Source organism: Gymnoscopelus microlampas (genome assembly GCF_963454915.1).
Source record: "Gymnoscopelus microlampas genome assembly, chromosome: 21".
Classification (NCBI taxonomy): domain Eukaryota; kingdom Metazoa; phylum Chordata; class Actinopteri; order Myctophiformes; family Myctophidae; genus Gymnoscopelus; species Gymnoscopelus microlampas.
Genome location: NC_139958.1, coordinates 19,302,828 through 19,318,578, shown reverse-complemented (window position 1 = coordinate 19,318,578; position 15,751 = coordinate 19,302,828). Strand labels below are relative to the sequence as shown.

The window sequence follows — 15,751 nt, the reverse complement described above, 5'->3', positions numbered from 1 at the left end:
GTTGTAACCACTTGAACCTATACATCGGCTATTTTCAAAAAAATATTTTATATTTTTGAAACATTTTAACACAAATCTTGCATCCATGGCACAACATCTTCTCAGACGGGGGTCCGCGGCCAAATACATATTCATTTGGGGGTCCTTGACATGAAAAAAGTTTGAGAACCACTGGGTTAATCCATAAAACTCATTTTTCATGATTTTTCCAAAAATAGCAGATCAAGCTCATCAAGCTCACTATGAGCTTGTATATCTGCGTTTTTTTTTAATAGCCCAAATAAATCTTAAAATGACATCCAGCATCCCATCCGTCAAGCTGCTTATGGTTGAGGATGATACCAGTGTTACTGGTGGGATGCTGGTATGCTGGTGTAGCCACGACACCCCATATAGCTCACACTGGGGGGTACAGCTCAGAAATCACTAAACACAGTGGAACAGCCTATATTCTCCTGATAAATAGTTTGGTCTTACTGCAACGGGAGGTAAGCTGAACCGTAAATGGTCTACTTTGCTTAGTGGTGCACTATTTCTTCAATTGCTTAAATGTCCGTTTCCGTAATTGTTGTGGCTGTGGTTTTAGAAGCTTGCTCTATAGTGAGAGAACATCAAGTGAAGGTCCTAGTAAATGTTAAGTTTAATATATATGCGCTGAAAAACTGGTGATCTACAAGCTCCCAACGCAAAAGCTTGCAGATCGGCTGTTTTCGGCACATAAATGAGGCTTAAAGATACGGTATGTGTACGTGTATAAAGTATGTAGGCTATTGTATGTTTGTGTGTGTGTACTGTATGTCGTTGTTGTCGGGCAGAAAGTCTCCATATTTAAACTTTTTTTTGCGTAAATTAATGTGCTACTTCATTGTAAAACAGTGTCGTAGCGGTCCGGGCACCTGGGCTCTAGTAGTAGAGTAGCTTGACAGACAGGGCGTCGCGGGTTCGAGTCCTGTTCCCGACGACCTCTGCTGCGTGTTTCTCAGAGTCTCTCTCTCCCTATTTCCTGTCCATCTTCACTTAAAATCTATCAATAAAGGCAGAAAAGCCACAAAAAAATATCAGTGTCGTGCAAAAAGTAGAAAAAACATTGCCGATCTACAAGCTGTGTTGTGAGCTTGTAGATCTGTTAATCGCTATTTTGGAAAAAATAAATACATTGAAACCAATGAAAAGTATTAACAAGAGCTTTAGAGTAACTAAATAATAACTACATTGGGCCAGGACCACTGGCCTTGCGGTCCGGGAACCTCGGCTCATAGGTAGCTGCGGGTTCGAGTCCCGTTCCCGACAGTCTTTGCTGCATGTTTCTCCTCTCCCCCTGTTTCCTCTCCATCTCTACTACAAACTATAAATAAAGGCAGAAAAAGACTCCCAAAAATATCTTTAAAAAAATACTACATTGGATCTATTGGAACACTGGTTCTTTTTCCCCCTATTTCCTGGAAATTAGCGGTTGTGGACTTACAGGATTTCCACGTGTCTGTGTCTGTGTACATGTACGTGTGTGTGTGTGTGTGTGTGTGTGTGTGTGTGTGTGTGTGTGTGTGTGTGTGTGTGTGTGTGTGTGTGTGTGTGTGTGTGTGTGTGTGTGTGTGTGTGTGTGTGTGTGTGTGTGTGTGTGTGTGTGTGTGTGTGTGTGTGTGTGTGTGTGCGCATGTGTGCGTGCGTGCGTGGAGCACTAGTTACCGGAAGGTCATCTGGAATATCTGTCCCAGGTTGACTTGCTGGCTCTTGTTACTGTGTCCGTGCAGCATCTCGGCAAACAGGGTGTCATTGAAGCGGACATCCTGCCGCGGGCACTTTGGACCCTCGCAGTTCTCCGACTGCAGGATGCACGATCTGCCGTCCGCCGCCAGCTTGTATTCTTGTACACACCTGGGCAGAGGAGAGGAGACTGTCATTGTGATGCATGTAAACACGCTCCGCTCGGGGTAAAAAGGCCACAGCGGGTACAGTGTGGCCGTCAGACTGCATGCAAACCCACACGGGACAGGTTTGTATTGTAGCATAACCCATTAAGACCGGTTCTCAAACTTTTTCATAATTGTCAAGGACACCCAAAATCATAATTATGTATTTGGCCGGCGACCCCCACCTCAAAATATGTTGTTCCAGGGACCCCCAAAGACAAAGATTTGAGTACAAAATGTTCGCTTTAAAATAATATATATTCAAAGATTAGCACACATTTTCACAAATTTTCAAAAATAGCAGATCTACAAGCTCGTAGTGCGGCACTCGGTGCCGCGCTATGCGCTTGTATATCTGCTATTTTTGAATAGCCAAAGTGTAAAATAATGCTTTTTTAGCTCAAATCTAAAAGTGACACAGATGCGTTCCAGGTCTTAATGGGATAAATAAGCATGCTGCAGTGACTCTAGTTGGGTGAGTTTCAGTGTTCGACGGCTCGCTTGTTATGGGACAGGTTATGGTGCGGTAAAAGAGCTTCAAGCACTAAACCACTTAAACCCTATACTTGGCTGACCTGAGTCCCTTAAGGGCTCTATACAAATGACTTTTTTCGCTCTATAGATATCTGAAAATAGCCGCAAATATCTACACGCTTGCAGATCGGCTATTTTCTGCAAAGGTTTTCCCCAAGATATGGATGCTGGGGTTTAAGTGGTTAAAGGAACACTTTCATCTATTTTCAAAATACTAATGCTCATTATAAGACATTTAAGTCTACTCGCTCTGTGTCTCAGAGGTGAGCTGTGGACAGTTCAGAGAACTGCTTTCCAATGACAAAATAATCCATGATAGGGATTTCCTAGCTAATGGGAACTATACAGCCTTTATCTTCAATAAAAAGTAATACATTGTGGATATACTGCATTAAGTTAGCTAAGCTAACACTGGCAGTGTGCACAAGACGTTTGGCCGACACACAGACTTAAACTTATCCAGACATAAAAAAGGTTTAAAATCTTGTTTGAAATGACCATTGATTATGTCTGCGACACAGTGTCAGGACTCTTGAAAACCAGGTAAGGACCCAATATGCAGAATAACAGGACTCAGGAAACGAGGAATATACTTAACCTGGAACTGTGTCATGTTTTGATTTGAGCTAAAAAGCATTATTTTACACTTTGGCTATTCAAAAATAGCAGATATACAAGCTCGTAGCGCGGCGAGTGCCGCGCTACGAGCTTGTAGATCTGCTATTTTTGAAAAATCGTGAAAATGTGTGAAAATCTTCTGAATATATATATTTTTAAAGCGAACATTTTTAACTCAAATCTTTGCTTGACATGAAAAAGATTGAACACCACTGATATAGAAACATACGTTTTTCAGAATATTGTTGAGATTTAGGAGACTCGACTTCAGGTCTCAATGGGTTAATAGTACTTTACTGAAGAAACTTAGGTTCACCTTACAACAAGGGAAGTGTCAAGCGGACACATAAAGAAATCTGATAATACAGCAACCAAACAGGCAAACAAACACAGGGTCTATATATAGACTGAATGCACTGAATGGGAACAGGTGAGGAGAGAACACAGGTGAAACCAAGTAGTCATCAGGGCACTGGACGAATGGGTGTGTTGACACACAGAGCATATATGGGCCACAGTTACATGGACAGTTGTATTCGGAATGAATACACTTCTATTCGGAATGGATGAATGGATGAATTCATTCCGAATAGATTTGCTCATGTAAACACCCCAATTGGAATAGAATATTCCATTCCAGTCTGACCCGAATGCATTTTCATTCGGAATAGGAGGGGTGGTATAGACCGTTTGAATCGGGTTAAATCAATCGGAATTGACCATGTAAACACTTTATTCCAAACGCTCCTGTCCGTTTGGAATACATGCATTCCTTTGCGCATGTCTGTGCTTAGTAGGGCTGTCAGAATTGTCCAAAAATGATCAAATCTCTAATTCAGCCACGGTTGGTGCTGAGAAGCGCTCGCTCCTGCGGGATAAAATTAATGATTCTAATAGCGTCATTTAATAAGCCTGTAATGGTTAAGCCCAGACTTGTCCAGGAGAACGGACGCTCTGAGGATTGCTGGGATCTTTTTCTAAACAGGTATTTTAGTCCTCAGCTTTTAAAAAGAATCCACATGACAAAGATTTAAAAAAAAAATCCCTGTCCACGCGTAAACGCAGAAACGCATTGATCAGCAAGCAAGTTTCAATTTTAAATCAGATTTTATTTTATTATTTTTATTTATTTTATATATGAGGGGCCAAATACATAATACATTTTTAATCGCATGTTAAGGCCCAACAATAGCTGCATTATTTTAATAGCATACGTGAACAAAAATAAATGAAAACAACATTATTAGGGCGCACTGCAGCGAAAACAGATGAGTTTTACTTCATCAATTCATTACATGGGCAGCTAGAACGGTGGTCTCAAAACACCCCGCCCCACGCACCTTTTGAGCGGGCCATCCACGGCTGCTCCATGGTGGCTGGATTTTGACCCGGGGCGATTGTGTTTTAGGGCGACAGACCCGTAATATTATAGCCTACCTCTATGGACAGACCCCGTGTGCGCACCGCGCGCTACTCGGCGCAGAAAGAGGGTTTTCATTACAGTGAATGAGTTACAGCATGTTTCAAAGCTTTTTCATAATAATACAATAAAACGTGACACTCGGCATAATGAGTAGCTTATACTTTCTACTTAAGTATATTTTGATGCCAATACTTCTGTAGGCTACTTTTGCCATAAATGAGCGTGCCTTGTTTCATAGACTGTAGTGCTGCTCTCTCTCTCTCTCTCTCTCTCTCTCTCTCTCTCCCTCCATTTATTATTATAATGACCATGAGCGGTCCGGTGTTTAAGTATTATTATTTATTATTATAATGACCATGTGCGAATGCGCAATGACAACATCGTACGGTACCTACATGAGAAATGTGACAAATACTATAGGCTAGCCTACGTTTTACCGTGTCTGGTACCAATACAAAAAAGAAACTGGTCTGAACTTGTAGATCTGCTACTTTTGCATTAAAACGGCGATGACAAAGGAACACAGGCTTGCACCACATACAACGCTGCCTGGCCAGGAGTCGGTGCGTTGCTTACCGGCCTGCCTACGACCGATAGACCTCCGCCGCGGAGGCACAAGGGGGCTATTGCCTCCTCCCATGCCCACCAGGGGAAGCTCTGCTCCGGGTAGTGGCCCCTGGTCCATGCCCGGGCGTAGGCGGGAACCACTTTGCGCATGTCAAAAGTTATATTCTGAATGAATGCTTTGGTCGTGTAAACGAGGAATACTTTTATTCAGGTCCCATGTAAACAGGTGAGTGGATCAGATTCCTCTATTCAGAATGAGTTCATTCGGAATGAATTCATTCTGAATGAATACATGAGTGTCCATGTAACTGTGGCCATGGACAGCAATGGGCGCCCTATTAGTGAGCATTAGTGAGGAACAATATACATGTATGGAGATTATGCTGGGGGGAAAAAAATCCTTTAAGTCAGTGGTTTTCAACCTTTTTTCATATCAAGGTCCATTATTTATTGGGCATTTGAGCCACAGACTACCGTTTGATGAGATTTAGACTCTCAGACCCAAGATTATTTTGTAATCGTTGGATAGGATGTCCACAATTCCATGCTGTGTTGATGTGGTACCATTAGGAGAGATAACAGGCAAACGTTGATCAAAAATAACAATTCTTCTACGTTCCCTAACTGTGTAGACTTCTTATAAATTAAGTAATGCAGATGTTTACAATAATTGAAGTCTTGAGAGTGTAAAATGAAACCAACATTTTTTGGTTTCATTTTACGCTCTCAAGAGTTAAAGATCTACCCAATAAGGGTCCATTTGGTTACCAACCAACATTTAGCTGAGGACCACCTGGAACCCCCACAAGGACCACTGGTGGTCCCCGGACCACTGGTTTAGAACCACTGCTTTAAGTGATTTAAAAAACTAAGACTACAATCGTATGCGTAGATACTGACCAAAGAAAATCACACACACACACACACACACACACACACACACACACACACAGCACACAGAATGCTGTTTCGTTGGCAACTGCTTTTGTTTGAGTGAGCGTACAAAGCACACACACACACACTCATACACACTAGGTCACTTTTCATACAAACTCGGTCAGACAGGCTTTAGAAGAAGGGGCGATATGCAATATCCCCCAGAGGAGAGAACCAAAGGAGCGCCTAGTAGCTCAAAAAGCTAATAGATCAGAGAGAGGCTGCTATTGTTTTGCCGTCTAATCTTTCAATTGAAAAGGCCCTCTGCAAGCACCACGCAATGCTTAAAAACACACACAGCCTACATTTAATTCAGCCGGGCCGGCCGGCTAGCTGTGATAAATATGCACATTCAGCATTTACCCAGCTCAGAAAATGGCTGAGAAGCACAATCCACACAACACTCACTTAACCCCTTAAGACCGGGAACGCCGCGTCTGTGCCATTTTAAGATTTATTTTGGCTATTCAAAAATAGCAGATATACAAGCTCGTAGCGCGGCACCGGGTGCCGCGCTACGAGCTTGTAGATCTGCTATTTTTGAAACATATTGAAAATTTGTGCAAATCTTTGAATATAAGTGAACATTTGTAACTCAAATCTTTGCTTCTGGGGGTCCCTGGAACAACGTATTTTGAGATGGGGGTCCGCGGCCAAATACATCATTTTGGGGGTCCTTGACATGAAAACGTTTGAGAACCATTGATATCCAGTAGCAACAAAAAACTGTTAGGATTTTAGAAGACATTTTGTAGAATCGGTCTCAGGTATTGATGGGTTAATGGTAATGGAACATACCGGGACTGCACACCACACACCACACACCACACACACACACACACACACACACACACACACACACACACACACACACACACACACACACACAGTCTCATGAAGCAGAATGCTCCAGTGAGTCCTGATAGCATGCTTGGGCTGTTTTCAAAGCAGAGAGGTGAAAATTGGATTATAAGGCTATCGATTGGTTTCTAGGGTTGCTGTTTGCCGCCTTTTTATTCATGCCCCGCTTTAATGCATCTCATGTTTGCATGAAGGAACACGCCTGACAACCTTTAATGTCTGCATTAGCTCTGCCGGCTATTTATTATACTTAACGTGTATCTGTAATTCTCTCGCACCCTTTTCTGTTCTATTAGTCAGCATTCAGCATTCTTTCACACTTGCAGCGCCACATTACTTGAACATCAAGGAAAAGGATTTTCAATCTATTCACCTTAAGGGCCTAATTTAAGCCTGGATACTTAGTTTGCGCTGCCGCTGTCGCACACTAAAATATAGCACATCTACAGGTTCACAACCCATCGCACTGTGACACAGTGTGAGCTTGTAGATCTGTTCATTTCGGTGCACGTATACCCGTTCGCAACTAAGCATAATCTGCACGGGTGTCACCAAGGGCCTCATAATTAATAAATCAATTATATTATCCTAATACTGCCTTTATGAGGGGCCCTAAACAGTAGAACCCTGAGGTGTAAGAGTCATTCTCTTACACTCTCACAGTTAATTTGACACTCATTATTTTACTGTGTCGTAGAAACAGCCACTGTTTCTGGTGTACAACCAGGGATTTGAAATTTCACTGCTGCATCCAATAATGTTTTGGAATGTTGTAGGAATGTAATTATCTGACAAATTAAGTTGATCTACATTATTTCATATATCGTTGCTGTCGAGCAGAAACCAGCTAACTCTGTTTTTGAGCTTTTTCTTTTTTTTTTCATGAATCAGTGCTATTGAACACCCTTTATGTCTGTGTGTTGGTTAAAAAAAGTATTACAAAGCGCTTCTGACAAAACCAGCTAACTCCATTGGATCCTCAAACTTTCTGCTAAACCAGCTAACTCCACCAAAGAGGGGTGGAGTTAGCTAGTTTTGCTGACTCCAGGCTCCACCCTCTTTGGACCTCCAACCTCATTGTGAGCTTGGAGGTCCATTCAGCTGTTCTTATCAATGATGAACAAAACCTCCTAACTCCACTTTTTGTTTTGTTTTTTCATTTCCTGAATTTCTTTTCAAAGTTCATCATTTTGGAGTTAGCTGGTTTCTACCCGACAGCAGAGATATATTTGATCAACCGATCGATCGATAGATCAATAGATCAATATATATGACTGATAAACAGATGACTGACTGAAGAGGTTTTCACTGTGTATATATGGAAACTAAACTTCGGCAATGTCATTCTGTGCAACCTGGCGGCTGCACAGTATTTACAATTCCATCAATGGCCACACTGAAGGTTAAGATGAGGTGGGAGCTAATGGGACAAGCCGTTTATAATTCATTCCATTTACATTCCTGTAGGGCTGTACGCTCCCAAAAAACTCACCCGCAGAACATGAGCACGTTGCTGGAACCGGGGTCTTCTGCCAGGGGCACCAGCTGCTGCAGACACAGCTGCTCACAGGCCCCGTTGAAGCCATCCGTGCAGTCGGTGCCCTTGGAGTAGTCATAGCAACCTGACCCATCCTTCATCGGTCTCAACCCCTCGGGACACTAGGGAGGGAGAGAGGGAGGGAGAGAGGGGAGAGAGAGAGGGGAGAGAGAGAGGTGTAAAAGAGACACGGGGGGAGTAGAAGGGAGAGAGAGAGGAAAAGGTGAGTGTGAGAGAGCACTCATCAAAATATGCATTTTAAATCCAGATCAATCGTGAAGGGGTTAAGGTTCGGCTGTCCAGTGGTAGGAGTAGCAGTACTGTGCAGCGGTGGAAGAAGTACTCCGATATTTTACTTGGTATAAAAGTATCAATACCACAATATAAAAATACTCTGTTACCAGTAAAAGGCCTGTGTTAAAAATGTTTCTTGAGTAAAAGTAAAAAAAGTATATTGGCATAAAAATATACTTAAAGTATCAAAAGTAAAAGAAAATAGCAGATCTACAAGCTCACAACGCGTCGCAATGCAAGTACAGTACTTGAGTAAATGTACTTGAGTATACTGTATAAGGGTCAACGGTTTGGGTCACTCTGACCCAACACCAGCAGCATGATGAGGCGTTATAGTCTGCACTGAGCGTTCACATCTGGTGTTTTCATCTGGCCCATCGAGAGTTAAACATGTTCAGGTTTGGGCGTTTGGATGAGCGTTTTACAAGAGCGCCTTGCAGGGACGTGCAGAGGGATTTGGAGAGGCAGGGGCTGGGATTTCAAAAGGGCACCGAACAATTACCATACTTTTAGGCCCCGAAAACCCAAATAACCCTAAAATGTGTCATTGCGTGCTTATAATGTCCTTGAAGTCACGCTTCCAACAAGCTTTGAACTGAGATTGGACCTTCCGTTCCAGAGATAATGGCCAACACATCTTTAAAACGGCCACTTTCGCCAGTTTTTGATCGCCGACTTTCGATTGAGTTTTGGCCATTGTCGTCCATTTTTCTTTAACCCATTAAGACCTGGAACGTATCTTTTTCAAAAATAGCAGATATACAAGCTCATAGCGCGGCACCGAGTTCTGCGCTATGAGCTTGATCTGCTATTTTTGAAAAATATTGAAAACATTTGTTTTAGATTTTTTTCAAAAAAATGTTTATTACCGACGGGTAAAAGGGCAGGGGCTCGAGCTCCTTTCATGTCTATGTTGTGCACGTGCCTGGCGCCTTGCATTATCAGCCGGGTACAAAATTAAAAAGTTAATTAAAATCTTCTCACGAGTTGAAAGTACTATGGGAAGTAAAGCACAAATGCAAGATAATCATAATTGGAGCACAATGATCCTAATTATCCGTTCTGAGCCCTCTTTCATTTACTCAAGTAATGACAATATTACATGACTCGGCAATCAATAGTTTTTAATCACATCACTTTCTGGCGTCTGAAAGATAGCAACTCTCTTGATGGAATAACGATCCTCTCTCTTTACTTTGTCTCACACTGTACCCGTCTGGGCCCAGTGTGCCTTCTTCTCACCAACAAGTGTTGTCATTGTCTCTCACTGTACATCTCTTTGGTGTAAACTATTATGCACAATTTCAGGTTAAATGGACACGTTGTAGTTTAATAAATCAGTCAAAAGTTCTCAGTTTAAACAGTCCTTCATCTTCCCTTTTCTTGCAGCTTTACTCCTTAAACCATTAAGACCGTGGGAACGCATATGTGTGTCACTTTTTAGATTTCTTTGGGCTATTCAAAAATAGCAGATCTACAAGCTCATAGCACGGCACCGAGTGCCGCGCTATGAGCTTGTAGATCTGCTATTTTTGAGGGGGGAAAAAAATAAAAATGTGTGCAAATCTTTGAATATATATATTTCTAAAGCGAACGTTTGTAACTCAAATCTTTGGTTCCTGGGGATTCTACAAATGTCTTCTAAATCCTAACAGTTTAAAAAATATATTTGTATTTGGCCACGGAGCCCCATCTCAAAATATTTTGTTCCAGGGACCCCCCCAGAAGTTGTAACAGAGTTAAAAATGTTCGCTATAAAAATATATATATTCAAAGATTTGCACACATTTTCACGATAAAAGAAAAATAGCAGATCAACAAGCTCATGAACTTGTATATCTGCTACTTTTGAATAGCCAAAGAAAATGACACACAGATGCGTTCCCGACTTCCCGGTCTTAAAGGGTTAAATGGACACATTGTAGTTTAATAAATCAGTCAAAGTTCTCTGTTTAAACAGTCATTCATCTTCCCTTTTCTTGCAGCTTTACTTCTTAAAACTGGGACAGCAGCCCCCTCTGTGTGCTTGTGGAGAGGAGCAAACAAATGAAACACGTCATTGAAGCTTGCCCTCTCCAAAGACTAAAAAGCAGGATTAAGCCAAAAATAGCTGATCTAAAAAGCGTTGCATCACGACGTGTTGTGTGAACTTGTAGATCGGCAAGAATAAATCAGGCATCAGTCACCCTCCAAATAATAATGATAATGATATTCATTTATATATAGCACCTTTCATACATACAATGCAACTCAAAGTGCTTTAAAGTTTACATTAAAAAAAGATTAAAAAAAGATAAAATAAAACAAGTAAGAGGAAAGCATAAAGAAACAAATCAAAAGTGTAGAAAACTAAAAAAGAAAGAACAGAAAAAAAAAACACACAGAATATCAGTCAGATTAATCATTGCGATAAGCAGACAAGCATGCACGTGCACACATAGACATCAAAGGGGGCTTGAGCCCCTGCCCTTTTGTCTGTCGGTAAAAAGTGCCCTTGTCTCCTCTGACTGTAAACTGTAGAAACCCCTGCGCGCACCTGCAGTAAAGCTTACTTAATTGAGACCCGTGCCGTGCAGTGCTCGCGCAGAATTATAGTTGATTTACAAGCTCACAACGCGTCGCAACGCCAGGCATTGTGAGCTTGTGGATCGGCTATTTTTTGGGTGCGCGATACCGCCCGGCAAACGAAGTATATTATACACAATCGAAACCTAACTGAGGGCACAACTGAACGCAGTGAATGCATGCAGAACACGGACCAATTGTTTGAGACAGATTAGGTATGTATGGACCAAAAAAAAAAATATATAGCTGTTAAATTACTTGTCAAGCAGGAGCCTATCTCTCTCTCTCTCTCTCTCTCTCTCTCTCTCTCTCTCGGTGTCAGCAGCAGTGGTGGGAAAAGTACTCAATTTCTTTACTTAAGTAAAAGTACTCATTATACAGAAGAATAAGTGGCGTCAATAGGCGGGGGCTTCGGTGGCTATAGCCACCAATGTTTTATCCAAAGCCACCAATAAAAAAATTATTAAAAAAAGTTGTTTTAATTCTTTTTTTAAATATATCTATAACCCAACCCTAAAACCGAAATAAAGTAACAAAAAACAGGTAAAAAAGTACCCGAATCCGACGAATATCCGCAAAATTTCGCGCGCGCTTCGCGCGCGCAGGGGGGGACGCATGCACGCGCACGTGCATGTGCCCTTTTGAAATTCCAGCCCCTGCCTCTCCAAATCTCTCTGCACGTCTCTGCAGACAAGGGCAACTGCTTGCCTCAAGGACTTTGCATTCGCTAAATAAATAAATAAACTCCTCAAAACTCATACTAATATGAGAGGGCCAGGTGCACTACAAGCTTCCTGCCCAGTACACACACCTGGATTCTGTGCACAGAATATGAAGCATAGCGTTAGTTCATGTAAGACACAGAAGTCTTGCACGCCTCAGCTGTAATTGGAAAATTGTAAATTGTAGTGGAGTAAAAAGTAAAAATTTTGCCACCACTGGCTATATTGTATTAATATACTATACCATACAGAACGGTTAAAATGACGTTTCTTAAAATGACGTTTCTTAAAATAACGTTTGTTTGAAATCAAAATAAGTCCAGGATTGTAGCTTTGATAGAAAACCATGCCGTGCTTCACTTTCAAAACCTCCACTTTAATGTATTCATCTATTTGTCTTGTGTGGCTATTTTTCATTTTTAGAACAGTAGAGGCTACTGTTCATTTATAATGTAAGCTTGTGGTGCTTCTGAGGGGCTATTTTGATGGACAGGTGTAATATCAGTGGTGGAAGAAGCACTTAGATATTTGACTTAAGTAAAAGTACCAATACCACAGTACAAAAAATACTCTGTTACAAGTAAAAGGCCTGTGTTCAAAATGTTACTTGAGTAAAAGTACAAAAGTATTGGCATCAAAATATACTTAAATCACCAAAAGTAAAAGCACTAAAATGTTTGAAAATAGCAGATCTACAAGCTCACAACGTGTCGCTCCACGACGCGTTGTGAGCTTGTAGATCTGCTATTTTCAAATAGTCTAGATATAAAACAGGGCTAAAGTGGTTAATGTATGTTTTATAATATAATAATTTATATCTGCAAAGTAACTAGTAACAAGTTTTCAAATAATTGTAGTGGAGTAAAAAGTACAATATTTACCTCTGAGATGTAGTGGGGTAGAAGTAAAAGTATTGAAATTTGGAAATATTCCAGTGAAGTACCTCAAAATTGTACTTAAGTACAGTTCTTGAGTACAAGTACATGCCGTGCTTCACTTTCATAAACCACCACTTTGATTTATTCAGCTATTTGTCTTGTGTGGCTATTTTTCATTTTTAGAACAGTAGAGGCTACTGTTCATTTATAATGTAAGCTGGTGGTGCTTCTGAGGGGCCTGATGTGATGTGTATGATGGGCAGGTGTAATACCAGTGACGTGATGTCTGTGTCAGCCCATAGTGCTGCCTGACAGACACTCCCATCATGATGGATGGCCAGAGATCCTCCGCCAAGCCCACCAGCCCCCCCTGGGACCGTGTGTGACTGAATAGTAAGTGCTCTGTTGGATTTATCGTTCTTTTTCTTTCTGCGGTGGTTGTCTCTTTTCTTTTCTTTTCCAGTCATTCTAGTACATTTTTTAAAATTAAGATCATGAATAGAAAAACTAAACAAAAACCTCCGTCATGTCGTGTTAGTAAAAATAAATAAAAAAGATAAATAATATACTTTGTCATTTTGGAACATTTCGACCATTTTTGCTTATACAGTATGTGCCCAAAATAGGGACGCCAGGTTTACATTGGTTTATACATTTATTCCATGACATAAGACTTACAAATAAAATGAAGATCAGGATCAGTAAAATGTAAAAAAAAAAAAAGCGTGAAGGAAAAGGTTAAAGGAGTTATTACACACCCCACGAAGCATTGAATTCATGGAGATTGTTTTGTTTTTGTCGCATTCCTAAGCCAATAATTTGATCACCGGTGGAAAGATGCTAATGTATCCGGTATGAGACTCAAAGAGACTCCTTTGAGTCTCCCACCAGTGATACCGTTGGTCATCAAATTAGTGGCTTAGGAATGCGACAAAAACAAAAAAATCTCCATGAATTCAATGCTTCATGGGGTGTGTAATTGATAGAAATATAAGTAATTTTTTGGGTGAACTACTCCTTTAATTGAATTGCATGGAGTACTTTGCATTTACCCTTTATTTTTAGATGCTGTAGTTAACCCATGCAGTATGTACTATATGTACATTTACAGTATGTGCACACAAACCCAATCACAGTGGCCAGCGGTTCAAAGTGATCAATAGCACTCTCCTTTATGAACGTGTCATCCATTGTGAATGTAAAAGCATGTCAGCAGATACTGAGGTTCCTTATCACACCATAATAATGTATGATCTCACCTCCGCATTGACACTGTATACACAGGACAGTCCTCACTGTTCATTTAACCTTCTTTCCCCCTGTTTTATAAACTCAGAGACTGAAAAAACATAACCAAATGGCATGCACTGTATGTATATGTATACACTCTCAGCGTTCAATTAAAGCTGTAATCTCTAAATTCCATCTCCTACCCGAGATTTTAAGTTAAGTGTCCCACGTGAGAGACCGAACGTATTCCACTCCCCACAACCAACCAAAGTAGCTCAGTACATTTACTCAAGTACTGTACTTGCGTACAATTTTGAGGTACTTTTACTTTACAGGCGTATATTTTCAGAACTTTTACTTCTACTCCACAACATCTCAGAGGCAAATATTGTACTTTTTACTCCACAAAAAATATTTTGACAACTTTAGTTACTAGTTACTTTGTGGATTTGGATTATTATTACAAAACCCTTCAGCTCTATATACATTTTGGGCAAAAAAAGCCGATCTACAAGCTCACAATGCGTCGCGATGCAACGCATTGTGATCGCGACACATTGTGAGCTTTATCTGAAATTTTCAAAAGATCTTATTACTTTAATTTTAATTAATTTCAAAACTTGGGATATGGGACATTCTGCATAATGAGTACTTTCTACTTTTGGTACATTTTGATACCAATACTTTTGTACTTTTACTTTTGTACTTTTACTTGCAAACAGTATTTCTACATTGCATTATTGATACTTTTACTTAAGTAAAAAATGTTAGTACTTTTTCCACCACTGCCCACAACATAAAAAGTTGAAATATAGAAAGGATTCAAGTTTTCTGCCCGACGACAGCAACGATAATGTTCCAGTTTAGACTTACTCTATAGGTGATGTCACCCATAGAGGTGCACACACAGAGAAGAGCATCACCCAGCCTGCACTGCAGACTGGATTAGAAGCAAATCAAGATGGTATCAGGGTGCAGGCCATCACGCTTCCAGACAAGATCACGCCGTACCACGACCAGATGGCCACGCTGATCAATACCACAGCTCATCTCAGTCTACCCATGTGCCGTACGCGTGGCCATATGGGGGCGAGGAGTGTGTGTGTGTGTGTGTGTGTGTGTGTGTGTGTGTGTGTGTGTGTGTGTGTGTGTGTGTGTGTGTGTGTGCGTGCGTGCTTGCGTGCACGTGCGTGTGAAAGAGAGAGTGAGAGACACATGGAGACAGAGAGACGTGTGGATGTTGGGTATACTGTATACGTTGTGGAGAGACAGAACACAGGACCACAATGGACATTAATCCTTAACTCTGTGAGTGCCAAAAACGAGATATCCCGAGTTTTTTCTGAATGCCCTCAGTGCCAAGAACGATTTCTTGGCACATTTTTTGGGGGGGAAAATAATGTTCAGAACCCAAGATATCGTGATCCGAAGATTTGCAGCTCCATTCACTTCTTGTTTAACTTATTACTGAAAAAGGCTGTATCTCGGCTCCTGAGCACTTTTTTTTTACTTAAAAAAAAATGCTGGCACAGTATGAACATGTTTTTTTTATTTCATTGGCACTGAGAGAGTTAATTGTGTTTTATACTATTTTTCGTTTTTTAAGAAACGAGGAGAGAGATGGCGGGTGGGGGGGGGGGGGGGTGACATGCATGCAGCAAAGGTCGTCGGGATCG

At 41.0% G+C, this 15,751-nt stretch overlaps 1 protein-coding gene across 1 annotated transcript in view; it reads right to left on the bottom strand.

Annotated features, from left to right (window-relative positions):
- The window catches only part of astn2 (astrotactin 2), a gene marked incomplete at both ends in the record, with an annotated part of 637,213 nt that overhangs the window by 227,309 nt on the left and 394,153 nt on the right, over window positions 1-15,751 (bottom strand). The window contains 2 exons of the mRNA XM_084047140.1: window positions 1,687-1,875; window positions 8,342-8,508. Coding sequence (XP_083903266.1) covers window positions 1,687-1,875; window positions 8,342-8,508 — 356 coding nt within the window. The remainder of the gene's footprint in view (window positions 1-1,686; window positions 1,876-8,341; window positions 8,509-15,751) is intronic.